This window comes from Chelonoidis abingdonii, chromosome 3 (assembly GCF_003597395.2).
Source record: "Chelonoidis abingdonii isolate Lonesome George chromosome 3, CheloAbing_2.0, whole genome shotgun sequence".
Classification (NCBI taxonomy): Eukaryota; Metazoa; Chordata; order Testudines; family Testudinidae; genus Chelonoidis; species Chelonoidis abingdonii.
The window spans coordinates 62,441,685-62,459,891 of record NC_133771.1 but is presented as its reverse complement, the minus strand read 5'-3'; the positions used below and the strand labels follow the sequence as shown (position 1 = coordinate 62,459,891).

Here is an 18,207-nt window from a genome sequence, read left to right as displayed (position 1 = left end):
TCCTTAATGTGCCATTCATTGTCTTTGTAGTGCTGAGTTTCTTGAACTCCCAAGGGCTTCATTAGCAGAATGGGAGCATTCAGCCCCCTGGCTGATGTCCTCAGCCTGTTAATCAGATAGTTCTGTGAAAATGTGTGTTTAAACCAGGAGTTTATCCAATTTACATAATATAGTTACATACAATATATCATTTAATATGTATTGTGTAAATGTTACCATAAATGAGAGAAAACATATTTGTTAAGGCATTCATGAATTGTGATTTGTAGTGATCATTATTTGTGACCACCAGGTATTCATGAAGATGCTTATAAACCTCTATGGCTTGACAAATGCATATCATATACATGGTCTTTTTATCCATTATTTGCTCTTCATTATTGCCTGGTTCTCACATTAAAGAGTTTCAATTATCTATTTAGGAAGCAGAAAGCATACTGTGTGACCACCCAAACACAATGAAAAGAAAACAGTCAAAGGGATCTGTTCACAAGCAGTTTGCAAACAGCCCACAATCTCCTAAATTCTGTGAATGCTTTTGAATAATTAATAATTTACAACTAACAGAACTGGTTTGCAAATAATTCATAAACAAAAGGCTGCTAAAATAAATCAAATATTTGTTTCAATAAATACTATTTGACTTGCTCTATTATGAACTTGGCTACCACTAATTTACACAATTACTCTCACTGAAAAAGCAGTATTTTATATTGCTTTCTGCTCATCAGGTAGTACGGACAACATTTACAAAGCCAAGTCATGTATCAGCTGAACAACAAAACATATCAATACAAATGGTACAATGTCCTAAGCATTTTCTGAAATCCTAAATATTATATTTCACGCATTCAAACTGTGCCCATTGACAGCAGTTGTTCGCATTTAGGTAAGGTCTCTAACAGCGGAACTTTTGTGGATTTAATGAATTTATGTTTTTCTATAGATGCAAAAGATATTTGAGAAACTTCCAGGATTCAAAGAAATTCATGTGTTAGGATTTAGGTAAGTAAGAAATCAAGACTCATTCTATTTCCTGCTAGAATTCCCTCCTCATCACCAAAAGGACTATTACAAGCAATTTTGTTGTAGAAAGTATGCGGTTATAAACATAAATTAGCTTTTGTAATAAGAATGGAGAACAGCACAGACAAATACTTCCAAATGAGATTGAGACCTTCAGATTATTAAAAAAAGAGAAGGAAAAAGAATTTCTGATTCCTTCTGGAAAACAGAAATGCTATTTCAGGGACTTATTAATATGCACATCACCTGCCATCTGTTTATTTGCCAGCAGTCTTGTGTTAACATAACTCAAACTACTTAAGGAAGGGAAAGGGTTCTGGGAGTGTGCCTGTCTCTTCAGACTATTGTTCTGTGCATTAATCATGTGCCCCTTATGGGTCACAGAAAAATGCCTCAGCAACAGAAGGTTACAGTGGGAAAGGCAATTAGGCAGTTACTTGAGAGTGTTCTGTACCAGGAAGGGCAGTTGCTGTAAGCTGCTCTATCGTATTGAGTACTTTTATGATATTTTCATACAATCTGTGATTTTTTTTTGCAATAGGTTTGTTCCACCCTGTCCAAAGTCTCACTTGTTTTTTAACACAATCTTGAATTTTTAAACTTCCACATATATTTACCATTACTCCAAGCTGTCTTGTAGCTTATTAATAAAGAATCTGCAGCAGATTTAAAGTTCAGTTGTCTCACGATCATAACAATCTGTTGCTCATAGCATAAAAATATAAACATGCACACTACCCAGGTCCGGTGCAACCATTTAGGCGAACTAGGCGGTTGGCTAGGGCACCAAGATTTGGGGGTGCCAAAAAGCGGCGCCCCCCCAAAATTTTTTAAATGGTTGCAGCGGCTGCTGCGTAGTCTGAGCTGCCGGCAGCAGCAGCTGCCTGCAGCCCAGCAGCTTAGGGCGCCCCCGGGGTCAGCGCGCAGCCGCAGCAGCCCAGGGCGCCCCGGGTCAGGAAGCCGCCGCAGTGGCCCGGCAACCCAGGGCAGGGCGTCCCCGGGTCAGCAGCCGCCGCAGCGGTCCGGCAACCCAGAGGCGTCCCCCGGGTCAGGGAGCCGCCGCGGCGGTCCGGCAGCCCGGGGCCCCCGGGTCAGGGAGCCGCCGCGGCGGTATTTTTAAATGGTTGCAGCCGCTGCTGCTGGAGGGGCTGAGCTGCCGGCAGCACCAGCTGCCTGCCGCCGGCAGCCCAAGGTGTCCCCCGGGTCAGGGCGCTGCCGGTCAGCGCGCCCCTAAGGTCAGTGCGCCGCAGCCTGGCAGCCCAGGGCGCCCCCTCCCCGGGGTCAGGAAGCCGCGGCTCCGGTGGACCTGCCGCAGCTCCGCCGGAGCCGCGAGACCCACGCGAGGGGCAGCGAAATCTCCCGGCGCCTAGGGCGTCAGAAATCCTAGTGCCGGCCCTGACACTACCCCCCCATTTACAAATATTAATAAAAACTACAAAATAATGTGCGAGGTGGGGATCAAATGCAAAGGCCAGAAGTTGGTCTCCCAACCTAGGTCTGGAAACCTGAAGTTCATACAGGTCCTTCCTCCATCAGCACCTCCACCAGACTAATTTCTTTTGAGTAACGCCTTTCAATACTTTGAAAGATGTTCCCATCATACCCTACTCTTACAGAGTTACTCACTCCTTCCTAGTTTTCCTCTCTACAGAACTACTGGAAAAGAAAAGGCAAAACAGAATGGAAGTAAATTGGTAAACTTTTTGATAGATTAAAAAAATGAAAAGAAACAGTGGTTATGGCAGAACAGTCAGGAAAAAACATTCAGCACCTTATCACAATTACCTTAATTTGGCCAGGGAATTATTTTATCTTACAAGGAAGGGTAACCAATACCAAGATGCCTGGGATCCAATAGGCACTCTTCTGACACATTCACAATCTGTTCTGTTGCTACGATGAGAATCATGGTCTGCAGCAACAGGACTTGCGAATCTGTTCAGCATTAGGAAGTTAGCTTTTTTGGATCATGTGTGATTTTGGCTTCCATGCGCTAATGATTTTTCTAGCTTCATCGTGTAAATTGAATGTCATTGAGGTGATTTAATTTTTAATCTTTACAGAAGCAAAGACATTTATGTTCATTTTCAGTGTGCCACTTTGCAGCATTTTATGTGAAGTCAGTTGAATGAAGCAGAAATAAAAATTGAGGGGAAGTATCCTGAGTATGCACAAGCTGTTGCTAAAAAGCATGCTGCTGCATCAATTAAACTGGAGAAGAGACTAATTTTAAACAGATGTGTTATATTATAGGGGAACTTTATCATAGCAAACTCAGTTACAGAGAATCTCCTGCTATTGAAAACTTCTCATGAGGCCTCATCCTACTTCTAATGAATGCCAAAGGGGCACATCTCCTGTGGGTAGAGACCAAAACTCAAGTTATGGTGAAGAATCCTAGACAGCAAGTTATGTTAATGGAGATGTTGCTTTAGACTTGGCCTTTGCTCTCTTCAGTCTTCATGGAAATAGAGTACAGGTCGAAACTTCTGCATGCATTAAAGTTGAGATGCTTTAAGAGATTTAACTCCTTCACGCCTCTCTGCTGCCTCAGGGACAGTGGTCACCATTAAAAAGTCAGCATTTAATAAAGATTAGTGCCATGTAAGACATGACTAAATTTTCCTTTACCTAGAATAAGAAATCACTGTGGTAAGCGTTAGTCCTTTCATTCTACCGGGTATACTACCTACACAGTGCCAACATTCATGCTCACATTCCCACAGAATTTTGGCATTTCTCAAGGTCCCAAACCTGTTTTTCTGCAGCACAGAAGCTGCAGAAAGGATTCGCAGCAAAAGGGTTAAAAAAGTTATATAAGCTTTACACCGAGTACACTCCATTGAGGCCTGATTCTATCATGCAATTTCCTGACAATTTTAATTTCTATCATGCCATTTTGGAAAACTGCTCACTATTTATGTACTAATTAATTTTGCTGTGCAAAAAAAGGCACCGTACATTGTACACAGAGTATGTACTATTTCTGATGCGTAGGGTGTTTTGCCATTTTTGACAGGCCAAGTCTTGTTCGACTTAGCTAATCGGCCCTCCAGAGTACATAGAACCCCAGACAGAGGAAGCCAAAGTACTTTAGGGAAGGGGAGGAGTTACACTCATTCAAGCACTGTTCCCTGCAGAGAAAGTTAGACCTTCCCCAAATTGTTATTCAGCAAATCACATACAGTCTTTCCAAGTAGTGAGCACGTGTCAATATCAGGTTAAAATGTGCTTTCATTTTTAAATAGTTTATTGTTTATTATTTCCTGCTGAAGAACATTCCACTGAGCCAGCCAAATGCCCCCAATGCTCCACCCTGCCATTTAAAGACCAAATCTGACAGGCACTAAGCCCCAACATCTTACACTGAGGCCTGATCCACACTAATGAGGTAAATTGATCTAAGTTATGCTAGTTAAGTTACTTAAGATACATAACTTAAGTCACGTAGCTTAGATCGATTTACAGCAGTGTCTACACCAGACTCACTAAATCAATGCCTGTTGCATCAATCACAGCAGCGCCGATTTGGCCCATGGCTCCAAGCAACCTGAGATCAGTACCTGTCCTGGTATCTTATTCTCAGTCAGTAGGGGCTGGTAGGGTTGAGAAGCCAGCATATTCACCAGTTTGGAAGAGTTAGGGAGTACACTGGACCACTTAGTAATGATGTCACCTCATGAGAATTAGAGATCAGCTCTGATTTGCTCTACTAGGGTTTCCCCACTCATTCATCCTTGACTAACAAGAACATTGTTTTGTGGGGTCTGCAGCAGGGGTTACTCCTCTGTTGGATACAACGGGGTGTGTGTATGTGTGCGTGTGCGCATGTGCGTGGCAGCTTAAGGGCTCCATTATGGCTGGACTAGAGGATTCATCAGGGAAACAAGAACAACGGAGTGTTATGGCTGTCATTAAATTATAGAATGTCAACATAAGACATGTCCTTCAGAACTGTACATGGCAGGTAATTAATAGGTCAGGTTACTTCTGAGGCTTAGATTTGGATAGCAGCCAGTCACAGGCTTGTCCCAGATTCTCTGTAGTATTGAACTCCACTGGGGAGGTGCAGATTAGGAATGACAGCACCACAAATTGTGTCATTTGTAAGGGACTGGGAGTTCAAATCTTTGAGCAATAGAGTACAGTAAAATTCCTGCTCACACACTCAGAGCAGAAAGATGCCCATCATTTGGAGGGGAAAATGTATAAAGATGGACAGCAGACTGACATTTTTCACATTGAAATAAAGATGAAAAAGGATAGGTAAAAGACAAATTGTCCTGAGATAAATGTGATATGTGACTGCCTGGCTTAACAGTTTACATGGATCTTTTCTTTCTCTTTTGCAATCCATTATCATGTCCTATCTTGTGTGATGAAATGAAGCCGGAATATGGAAAAAGATGGGTAATTCAGCTGCATTTTTTTAAATAAATGTAGTGAATAATTTGATAAAACACTTTATTTATTGATGTGGCAAAGTGAATTAATTTGTCTTTTGTTCAGATACAGAATCTGTGGTAAAGAAGAAGCATGGCTTCCACTAGCATTTTTAAAGGCTCATTTAATCAAAGTGTAACAGACTATGTGTGAAGAAGGACAAAAATTCTTTAGCCTAAATAACTCTACTAGATAAGCAACATAACATTGATTTGAACAGTTAAAGATACCTCTATCCAACATAAGGTTTAAGTAGAAAATGCCATACTTTAAATTATATTTAAAGGAGTATTTTTGGCATGACAGCTGCTTGCTAGTTCTGTTTCCACATACACATTCACTTCAGTAAGTATGTAGGATCTAATTTGCTACTTCAGTCTCCAGTTCAGACAGAAGTTGAACAAAAAAAGGCCATTTATATCTCTGAGAATGATTTGATAAGAGGCAAACTGGCTGTCATACTTAACTGGTAATATAATATAGAATATTTTCTTACAGCCTAAGAATGCTGCTGGCGAATAAGATTTATTATTTACAACAGATTTACAACAAAAATGGCCTACTCCTTTTACTGGATTTTTGCCATGTAGTATAAATGTAAATTCATAGCACATCCCAGAGAAGAGGCCAGTTCCTCTCCCTTCAGTTATTCATCATTGTGGAAATCTGTTTCACAATATCTGTTTTTAGAATTAATGTTTGTTATTTTTGTAAAAAAAAATGTGTATTTACTGCTTATGAAAAGTAACAGATTAATAGTCCTGCAGATCACATCTTCTGTTTAGCTATTGAACAGGAACAATACTGCAGCAATACTGCAAGTTTCTCCAAGATAGCCTGATCTACATGACTTACCCATGACCTGGAAGAACTAACTTGGATTGTGAAAAGCTACTTTTCCTTTCCATACATATTAAGTCCTTAGCTGCTCTTCTAAGACAGCTAGCAATATTACCTATTGGGATGAGAGTGTGGGAATCTCACCACTATAAACTGAAATGAGTTAACCAACTCATTTCACATAGGCTATTGTAGTCAACAGATGGTTATGACTTTTAGTCACTGACAGCATGGGTTTATGGCACTATTTGAGCTAATGGCCTAGGAGTGAAAGACTTAATGTTCTATTACCGATCCCACGAGCCATGCAGCTCACCAGTTCAGCTTTAATTGGATTATATTTGCCAATTCTTACATTTTCTTTGAACAATGGATTTTTTTTCCTTTGGTAAATAAATCCAGTGTTTCTGTGCATGGAATTTTTAATTTTTTTTTTTAAATCTCAGTGGTGGAAAAAGTAATTTGGAAGTAACAACTCAGATAGATAATTAGGTTAGTTATCTAATTACATTATTTTATAGAAAAAATTTGGCATATTGGGGGCTATAAGAATCCTTTTAAAAATGTTTGCTTGGCATATAACTGATTTTGTTGTAGCTGATCATTGCATTCTTGCACTGCAGGTCAAGCAACACTGTAGCACGGTACGTTGTGAATTTTGAGAGAGACAGCTCAGAAGTAAAAGGCACTGGGGATGATATCTCAACTATTGGCTCCAATAAAGTTGAAAATGAAAAAAGCCCTCTTAGTACAAAGGAAGAGGAGGAGATACCAGGAATTAAATTCACAGTGACAGACCTTCAGCAGCTGGTTGCCATGGCACTACAGGAAGACCAGTCCTTGATAATGGACCTTGGAACACTTCAGTTTACCAGTGGTCAGTACATATAGGCTGATAAGTGCATACATCTAAATCTCTCTCTGGTTAATTTATGAGAATCATAGAATCAGGTTGGAAGGGACCTCAGGAGGTCATCTAGCTCAAAGCGGGACCAATCCCTAACTAAATCATCCCAGCCAGGGCTTCGTCAAGCCTGACCTTAAAAACCTCCAAGGAAGGAAATTCCACCCCCTCCCTAGTGCTTCCAGTGCTTCACCACCCTTCTACTGAAAAAGTTTTTCCTAATATCAAATATGAGGTTTAAATAAGATTTGTTTCCTTCCCTTCCAGCTTATTTCCATTTGGTATAATTAACCTGTTAGGATGTGAACTGCAAGGCTTCTAAAGGGTTCATGGGTCTAAATGAAGTGTGCCAAAACAAAATTCCTGTATTGATTTAGAAATAGTCTAAACTATTGATAAAAAGTGTCATGGAAAATTTTTTGAAAATAGAAAATTTTAATGTCAACAAATTTTTTAAAAATTACATTTTATTTTTTTAAAAAGATGGCCTTCTTCGAGAACCAAAGATACTCGCTTTTTGTGAAATATTTCAAATCAGTAGCTCCACTGAGAACTGTGGGATACAAACCCAAGAAAGCACTAAATTTAGAATTACAATGGTGTGGATATAGGGCAACCCTGTAATTATTCATTACACAGGTCAGCATGGCTCATGTGGATACATTGAATAGTTTGTGCTTAAATTGGGTTTAATCAATAGGAATTTTCTACAGACATCTCATTTCCACTGACTATGTAATGCATAATACTGAGTGCTGCAAATAAATTCCTGCTTTACTTCCTATAGTAACTTAAAAATAAAATTTACCTCTCATTCTCATTAACTCTGATTTTTAAAAGTATTTCAGATGAATCATTTTGTTTCCATCTGTTTTTATCTCTATTATAGAGGTTATGCACTTTGATCAGCATTCAGTGTGCCATTATCTTCAATATGCAGCTTTACTGAAAAACATACTTTGCCTTTTGTGTTGTTTTGCAGAAGCTATTAAACCATCTAGTGACTCAGACAATGATATCAAATCAGTGGTCACCATTGCTCCAGCAGGCACTGAGTCGGTAAGCTAATTCTGCTTCTTTCTCTCTCAAAGGGAAACAAATAATCTAAAATTCCCCTCCACACTCACACAAACTGATGCTAAAAATAAATAGAATCCTTATAATAAATGCAGCCAGTATGAGCAGTATGTGTTATTTTGCAAAAGTAAAAAGTAATTGATTGAAGTATTTACATGTGGAAGACATTGTCTGGCTTTCTCTGATATTTATAGGAATTACAAGTTATTTGGTGAACCATCATCTAAACTATACATCTCCGTGAGTGAGATAGAACAAAGCTCATGGTGTAATAAAATGCAACCTTTGCTCAATTAATTTTAAAGCAATGGACTGTTATACATTTTATTTAGGATCATATTCGCATATGACAAGCATTGGTCCACATTTCATAACTATGTAATTGAGCCAATGGTTGCAAGACTTTGTAGCTACATTGTATCAGACTCTCTAGTAATGAAAGCTACACTCTGTAAATGTTCTCTGAATTTGATTTTTAGGATAATGGTTTGAGTGCTGAACTCCCACTAGGTTACCCTAGTCCAGCAATGGTGGAGCAGACAGGAGATGATTTGATTAGTGAATATACCACTGGAAGCATTATGCTAAGTGAAGATATCAGTGCCCCTGAAAATTTTATTTCATCTAAACCTGCATTTCCTGCCAAACCCTCAAGCGAACGGGCTAAAGAACAAGAATCAGAATCTTTAAAGGAAACTGAAGACATGAACATTATTATTGACCACCAAAGCTCTACAGTGCCTTTCAGTACTCTGGATAGCTCTGATGGCCCTTTAAAATCAGAGGATTCTGATTTACCTCCTCCAGCAGATGAGTCAGCCAGCAATGATTTAAGCACAAGGGAATCTGAAGTCCCAGCTGAGCAGGTTGTCACACTGGCAGCTTATACTACACCACCTAACTTTCTGCAACCCAGTGATCAGAAGAGTGAAGCTGAAAGGAAGAAAGAGCAGACCGTTAGCACAGATCTGGGAGTCAGTCAGGAAAGTCTATCTGGACAAGGTAGGTTATAAAACATCTATACATGAAGAGAAATAAGAGACACCCAGCTATTGTGCCACATATCTACAATTTAGTAAGTAGACTAAATATTTGCTTAAATTTACATTTTGAATTGCAGCTGAATGAATATTTTTACATCATCAAGAGTGAAAATATGAGTTAGAATTTTTCTAAGCAAACATGTCTTCTAGGTTGTCTTAGGGGTTTGGAATGGGTCCCGTATGAGGAGAGATTAAAGAGGCTAGGACTTTTCAGCTTGGAAAAAAGGAGACTTGTGGGGGATATGAAAGAAGTATATAAAATCATGAGTAGTGTAGAAAAAGTGAATAAGGAAAAGTTATTTACTTGTTTTCATGATACAAGAACTGGGGCCCAACACATAAAATTAATGGGCAGCAGGTTTAAAACAAATAAAAGGAAGTTCTTCTTCACACTGCGCAGAGTCAACCTATGGAACTCCTTGCCTGAGGAGGTTGTGAAGGCTAGGACTATAACAGGGTTTAAAAGAGAACTAGCTAAATTCCTGGAGGTTAAGTCCATTAATGGCTAAGCCAGGATGGGTAAGGAATGGTGTCCCTAGCCTCTGTTTGTCAGAGGGTGGTGATGGAGGGTAGGAGAGAGATCACTTGATCATTACCTGTTGGGTTCACTCCCACTGGGGTGCCTGGCATTGCCAACTGTTGGTAGACAGGATACTGGGCTAGATAGACCTTTGGTCTGATCCAGTATGGCCATTCTTATGTTCTTATATGATATTCTCTATGAATAAGCAATAGAAATCTGCAGAGAAAAAATACATACGGTGTGAAATTCTGGCTCCATATTAATACCAAAACTCCCATTAACTTGAACCAAGCCAGTATTTCATCTGTGGAGTCTGAAATAATGCATGAACAAAATTGCGAGGAGCACAGTAGTGTCCAGTCAGTATTCTAGAGCACCATATACAAGGCAACCCCTATTTTACATACTAATTGAGGATTGAAGAATTCATAAAATCAAAAAGTTTATAAAACTGAATTCACAGTTACAGTAGGTACAGTGCATAAGTCACAGTACGGGCACTGTATCACTTTCTTTTCATCCTTCAAATCACTGCAAAACAATTTCCAGTGCATTGAAGGCATCAGAATATGAAGAGACGTTAAGTTGTTCTTCATTGCCCTCACTTTTGTTAAGTGATTTTTTTTTCTGTTGGGAAAGATGGTTTGTATAATTGGTCATTTGTATGATCGGTGCTGGTAAAATCCAGGTTCTGCTGCATGCATTTCTAAAACAGGTCACTACAAATAAGAGCTAAGGGTGCACTATAATTTCTTCCCTGTATCTTCCCCTCTTTATCTCCAAATAAAACCAAACAGCCTACCCAGTTTTCCAGTGAGTAAAGAGGCTCCTGCCCTCACTGCTAGCTAACCAGTCTGCATCTGAGCCCAGAATATAGCTTTCTTGGCTTTTCTTAGCCAACCATCCCCTACTGCTTCCAGGATGACCCTGGGGCCACCACTATCAGCAGTAGGAGGCAGGGCAAGGAGCAAGCCAGGGATCAGTGAAATAGAGCAATGCTGTCTCCATTCAGGAGAGCCATCCTGCCCTGCCACCATAGCACCATTTATAAGCCTCGAAAGAAAGCATTGGAAAGCAGGGAGCCCTGAAAGGTTAAAAATCTCTCCAAGTTAGACAGTTTCTGAGGGTGAAACCTTCCAGCAGCCACTGTTGAACATGGAGAGGTAATTAAGTGAATGAAGATATGTGCAGCTATGGCAAATTAAAGTGGGCCACCCAAATTTATGATCTGGAATCAGCACCCAACAGGGGACTGGTCTTTCAGCTATATTCTCAAGTGTTTTGTCCAGTGCTATTTTAAATAGCTCCCTCTGGAATTAGAGGGACCCAGGGGCTGAATTCAGTGCCTTTCCCCAGCGCTTGCAAATTCTGTAAGACAACAGAAAAGGTATTTTTAAACTTTCTCCATCATACACAGTGCTTGAATAGGCAGTCTGATCTCCCAATGATCTTCTAAGTCTCCCTCTTCGTATTTTGTTACATTCTGGTTGGTAGGTAATGTTAGGATTTGAACCACATATATGGTGTGATGTTTTCTGAGACAAATGGATCTACCATGTGTGTGTAAGTGTAGTTGTGGACAGTGTTTCTATATTTGTACCTCTGGTAAATATGGTCAATTTAAATTTACATCTAAGTTTCAGAGTACTCAGTGCTCTACAGCAGTGGTTCTCAACCAGGGGAGGCCGTGGGCAGGTTTCAGTGGGTCCACCAAGCAGGGCCAGTGTTAGACTTGCTGGGGCCCAGAGCAGAAAGCCGAGGCCCCACCACATGGGGCTGAAGTCCTGAGCCCCAAGCCCCGCCACCCAAGGCTGAAGCCAAACTTAGCTTTGAGGGGGGCCCTGTGGCATGGGGTCCCAGGCAACAGCCCTACTTTCTACACCCTAACACCGGCTTGGCTTTTATATGCAGAAAATCCATTGTTGTGGCACAGGTGGGTTGTGGAGTTTTTATAGCATGTCGGGTGGGCCTCAGAAAGAAAAAAGTTGAGAATCCCTGCTGTCATAAATATAGAGGGAAGGGTAGCAACCTGTATGTATCCTTGGAAGCTGTACTGAATTGCCTTACCTGTAAAGGGTTAAGCAGTTCAAATAACCTAGCTGGCACCTGACCAGAAGGACCAATGAGAAAAGAAGATACTTTTAAATCTGTGGGGAAAGGCTTTGTTTGTTGTTGTGTGTGTTGTTCCTCTCCCTAGAGATGGAGAAGCCAAACAGGTACAATGTCATCTGAAAAATATACCTGGAATAATCCATTTAAAACCACAGAAACTGAGAGTTACCTTCCATCCTGATTTTGCAGATGTGATTCTATTACTTTGTTCTTTATAAATAAAGTTCTTCTTTTAAGAATCTGATTGATTTCAGTGTCCTGAAGACAAAGGGTCTGGTCTGTGCTCATGTTTCTAAGGCAACTGGTTGGTAGTTTATTCTCAAGCCTCCCCAGGACAGGGGGTGAAACGGTTTGGGGGGATATTTTGGGGGGCTAGGGATTCCAAGTGACCCTTTCCTGAATATTTTGTGTAAATCACTTGGTGGTAGCAGCAATATTATTCTAAGTGTATGTCTAACTACAAAATTAGGTTGATTTAATAGAAGTCATTTTTTAGAAATCAATTTGATACAGTCAAATTTTGTGTGTCCCCACTAAGTGCATTAAGTCGGCGAAGTGCGTCCACAGTACCGAGGCTAGCGTCAACTTTCGGAGCATTGCACTGTGGTTGCTATCCCATAGTTCCCGCAGTCTCCGCCGCCCATTGGAATTCTGGGTTGAGCTCCCAATGCCTGATGGGGCAAAAACATTGTCGCTTGTGGTTCTGGGTACATGTCAGGCACCCCTCCCTCCGTGAAAGCAATGGCAAAAAATTGTTTCTCGCCTTTTTTCCTGGGTTACCCGTGCAGACAAAATACCATGGCAAGCATTGAGCCTGCTCAACTCACTGTCACTATATGTCTCCTGGGTGCTGCTGGCAGACGTGGTACAGCATTGCTACACAGCAGCATCCCTTTGCCTTGCCTTGCAGACAGCAGACAGCAGACAGTACAATACGACTGCTAGCCGTTCTTGTTGTCCCGTGTGTGCTCCTAGCCAACCTCAGTTAGGTTGGTCAGGGGCGCCTGGGCAGACACGGGTGCTCCTGACCAGCCTCACTGAGGTCGGTCGGGGGCGCCTGGACAAAAATTGGAATGACTCCAGGTCATTCTCTTCTTTAAGTTTCATCTAATGGAGATTCAGTCCTGCCTGGAATATCACGCCAGCTGGAGGCTTCTGCATCAGGCTGCTCTCCCAGTCAGCAGCACTGCGCGGTCGCACCTACTGCTGCCTACCCCTTGCTCCCATGGCTCATAAAGCCTGGACAATAGTAAGGAGAAGTTCAGCTATAGGCTGAGCAAGTGCATAATGGTGGTTGAATGTGCCTTTGGACATTTAAAAGCTTGCTGGCACAGTTTACTGACTTGGTTAGACCTCAGTGAAACCAGTATTCCCATCATTATTACTGCTTGCTGTGTGTTCCACAATGTGCGTGAGAGTAAGGAGGAGATGTTTATGGCGGGGTTGGAGGTTGAGGCAAATCGCCTGGCACTGATTATACACAGCCAGACACCAGGGTGATTAAAAGAGCACAGCAAGGCGCGCTGTGCATCAGAGAAGCTTTGAAAACCAGTTTCATGACTGGCCAGGCTACGGTGTGAAAGTTCTGTTTGTTTCTCCTTCATGAAAACCCACCCCCTTGGTTCACTCTACTTCCCAGTAAGCCAACCGCCCTCTCCTCCCCACTTTGATCTCCACTTGCAGAGGCAATAAAGTCATTGTTGTTTCAAATTCATGTGTTCTTTATTAATTCGTCACACAAATGGGGGGATAACTGCCAAGATAGCCCAAGAGGGGTGGAGGAGGAGGGAAGCACAGGGATTGGTAGTTGTAGGGGCACCCCCTAGAATGACATGCAGCTCATCATAGAAGCAGCATGTCTGGAGCTCTAACCCGGAGTGGTCGTTTTCCTCTCTGGTTCTTTGGTAAGCTTCACGCGGCACTGCTGCAGGTCCCTGTTATAACCTTTGTCCTTCATGCCCTTGGAGATTTTTTTCAAATATTTCAGCATTTCATTTTTTGGAAAAGTGTTCGGATAGCATGGATTTGTCTCCCCATACAGCGATCAGATGCAGTACCTCCCGTTCAGTCCATGCTCGAGTTCTTTTGCAATTCTGGGACTCCATGGTCACCTGTGCTGATGATCTCTGCATGGTCACCTGTGCTGATCAGCTCGCTACACTGGCCAAACAGGAAATGAAATTCAAAAGTTCACAGGGCTTTTCCTGTATACCTGGCCAGAGAATCCGAGTTGAAAGTGCTGTCCAGAGCCGCTACCCCAGATTCGAGCCAGCAGGGTCAATTTCAGCACTAATCCCCTTGTTGGGGAGGAATACAGAAATCGATTTTAAGAGCCCTTTAAGTCGACAAAAATGGCTTCATTGTGTGGATGGGTCAGGGTTAAATCAATCTAACACTGCTAAATTTGACCTAAACTCATAGTGTAGACAAGGGCTAAGAAATTAGTGTCTTAGAGAAGTTTTAACCTAAGCTGGAAAAATATAAGCTTAGGGGGTCTTTTATGTGGGTCCCCACATCTGTACCCCAGAGTTCAGAGTGGGGGGAACCCTGACACCTGCTCTACAGAATGAGCTACAGATATATTCCCTGTCCTGAGGAACTAAAAGACAAGTATGATAAAATGTGATTGCTAAGTTTTCAGAGGAGGAACCTTGTCTTTTTACCTAAACCACCTAGCGCATGTTTGGTCATTGTAAAACAAAACTAATAAGTCACACCAGGGGACCTAGAAGAATGGTTAATATGTTATTTTTACTTTAAAAAAATAAATTTCCTGTCTATGGGCCTCTCAGAACAAAAGAATCCACGGTAGAGATTTGTGTGAGGAGATATCCATATACAGTATGTGGTGTCTACATTTCCCTCATCCTAATCGCCTAATCCAAAATGGCCTTCCCTGCCATTTCCTTTCTGGACACAGTAAAGAACCACATAGAAAATGAGACTTGCATTATGAAAGGAATAGAACCAGAGTGATTGCCATTCAAGATTAGACTGAGGGCAAGTCTACACTACGCGGTAAAATCGATTTTAGATACGCAATTTCAGCTACGAGAATAGCGTAGCTGAAGTCGAATATCTAAAATCGATTTACTCACCCGTCTTCACCGCGCGGGATCGATGTCCGCGGCTTGCCATGTTGATTCTGGAACTTCGTTGGGGTTGGTGGAGTTCCAGAATTGATATAAGCATGCTCAGGGATCGATATATCCTGTCTAGATCAGATGCGATATATCGATCCCCGAGCAATCGATTTTAACGCGCCGATACGGCGCGTAGTCTAGACGTGCCCTAACAGATCAAGTACTCCAGTACCTGCAAGTACTGCAATCAGAACCAGATGTTGCAAAGGAAAGTATCATACTAGATAGTTGTAGTGTGCAATAACATGATCACAGTCCCTCCAGTTGCAGGTGGTTAATTGTTGGCTTATGTTCTGAAGCATGAGAGTTTATTTATTTGTAGATAATGTAGCTACAAATGAAAATAACTGTTGGCTGAAATGGTAATTTCTTGCCACAGTCAAAAATTTTATTATGCTTTTAATTTCATTGGCAGGCATGCTACATGCTGTGAACCACTGCAAGACTCCCTGACGTATTGTACACTTTATTCTCATTCAGCAGTCTTCTCTCTCACACATGGAGTTCTGAAACAAAAGGAAACCACACACTTTTTGATCAGCACAGCAGTATGAAAATGTTAAGGAATAAGAAACTCTTCTCTGCCTGAATGATCTGTGCATTGTACTTGAAAATAATGTTTTTGATGACAATTGTCATTAATAACTTTATTTCCAAATACATTTGCACATCTTATTAATGCAGAGTAGCATATCTCAACTTTCAGAGTACAGGGCTGATCAAAAACAGTACAGTTTCCTTTTAATAAACAAGCATTGGCATGAAATTATACCTTTCATATATGAAAATGCTCCATTTATCTCATTGTCATTCACTCACTGGTTGTAGACTTTGTGTCACCAATCCACACAATTGCTGAACATTGCATTTTTCTAAATAAACGAAAAATACTGTAGCCACACAGCTCCCTATTGGTTACCTCTCTATTGGCTACCTCAGCAGCGGGGCATTATTTATTTGTTTCACTTCAGTCATTTCCAGATCACAGACCATAAAGAATGTGTTAATTATGCTTAATCACAGTTAGCACCCAACTGAGTTTCACCAGGGGACCTGTTTCTTGCCCCAGGGTACCATTTGTTTGGCTGAACCCCAAGCTCCTAATTACAGTGTAGGATGAAATGGCTCTCTCAGTATAGGCTCTTCTCCCTCAGCACTCTGATATTTGGTGTTCTGTCTGAGACTAGGCAGTGCCATACCTGCCTGATACTAATGCATGAGGCAGACTGAGGAACAAAGTATCCAGTGAATCCACCCAGAGATGTGAGAGTCACCAAGGTAAGAGACAAGGGCTACCAGCTGTTTGGAAAGGGAGAAAGACAACTCCTTCTTCCCTGCTGTCAGAAGAGAAAAAGGAGCAAGAAAGATGAGCTATCCTTTCTAGCTGCCAGGTGAAGGAGAGGGACTTAAGAATTACCTCATTACAACCCGAGGGAAATATAGGGAGAAAGGAGTCCCTCAAACCCCACAACTCAATCAGAGAGGAGAAAGAAAAGAATAGGGAGAATATTCCTTTTCCTCATGATGGCTCCAGAACGAGGAAGGGCTGTAGGTTGGCATAAGGAGTGTGGTTTGGTGGGAGGAGCTAGTTTACTTTTTGCTCCACTTGGAGATGTGTGGATGTGTATTTTTTTTGCACATGTGCAAACTCAGTGTGCTAGACCTGAATTATACAACAGTCTTTATTATCGGTGTGCAGTTTTTGAAACTAGAATGCAATAGCTTACTGGAAAAGGACTAAAAATGACAGATCACTCTCCAACTGCTGAAAATCACTCACTGATAGAGGATAATGGGGATAAATTGAAGCTGATTTGGTTTCTGTAGCAGTCTATCAAAAGCATTACTAACGTCTAAGTACATACTTCTTTCTACCCTTACCTCTCAGAATTCCTCAAAAACAAACAAACAAACAAACAAACATTCTGTAGCATTATAGAGGCAGAGTTTACAGCCAGAAGGCATCACCTAATCATCTAAGCTGACCTACTGTATATCACAGGCCTCCAGCACCCACACACTAAACCTAACCACCAAAGTATTACAGCCCACAGAAGACTAAACTACTGTGTGCCCCACACAGAGAATGGGAGGGACCTGTACTCGAGGCCCTGCAATGGCAGAGAATTTATTAAATTAAATATACCCAGGTAATCCTGGCAAGTGACTGGCACCCACATGCTGCAGAGGAAGGCAAAAAACCCTGAAGGTCATTGCTAGTCTGATCTAGGGGGAAATTCCTTCCTCTCCAGCAGTTTGGCATGTTTCTTTTAATAAAAATTCAGGCTAACTATCTGTAATATGGTACAGTTAGTGTTCCCGTATCTTGTTCCCAATTAGTGTTACCATTCATGCTTAGAAATCTACTGTTTTCTAGTCCTTCCTCAGACTTGTTCTTAAACGACATAAAATTGTTTTAGGCCCAAAATTGAGAAAGGGTAAGTACATATTATGTAACATCCCTGGATGGATAGATTCTTCCACGTATGCTATTTGGAATTTACCTTCCTTTAAGGAGGTTAAAACATACCTCTCTCTTCTCCTCCCCGCTACTCCCCTCCACTTCCTTTATAAATTGAAGTGGGATTCCACTGGCCTTCATTTATCACTTTCTTCCTCCCATGGAAACAAATGATCATTTCTACTACTTCACTGTGAAAATATGCAAAGAATGTTTAATTTTCTTCTACCCGTAAATTATTCTTGCTGTCCCTTAGAGGGCCTTCAGTCTGCTTCACTGAATTCTTTTCCATTATATCTTTAAAAAATACATTCGTCATTTGTTTTTATTCTCATTAGGTTTGACCTTGTGAACTCAATGGGAATTTTGATTCCATATTTTTAAATGTTGCTAAGGAACATTACATACCTATTACATTATAATCCACTATGTCCTATAGCTGAGCCATTACAAACATTGAATCTGTTTCCCCATGTAAGTATTCTCACACTTCTCATCAAACTGTCTGTACTGGGCTATCTTGATTATCACTTCAAAAGTTTTTTCTCTTACTTAATTAGCCTCTCAGAGTTGATAAGACAACTCCCTCCTTTTCATGCTCTCTGTATGTGTGTGTGTAAAAAAAAAAAAAAAAA

The 18,207-nt window shown here is 41.1% G+C and overlaps 1 protein-coding gene across 1 annotated transcript in view; it reads left to right on the top strand.

Annotated features, from left to right (window-relative positions):
* IMPG1 (interphotoreceptor matrix proteoglycan 1) overlaps nt 1-18,207 on the top strand; it is a 99,644-nt gene that overhangs the window by 41,892 nt on the left and 39,545 nt on the right. The window contains exons 8-12 of the mRNA XM_032779814.1: nt 947-1,005; nt 5,416-5,436; nt 6,933-7,186; nt 8,196-8,272; nt 8,770-9,292. Coding sequence (XP_032635705.1) covers nt 947-1,005; nt 5,416-5,436; nt 6,933-7,186; nt 8,196-8,272; nt 8,770-9,292 — 934 coding nt within the window. The remainder of the gene's footprint in view (nt 1-946; nt 1,006-5,415; nt 5,437-6,932; nt 7,187-8,195; nt 8,273-8,769; nt 9,293-18,207) is intronic.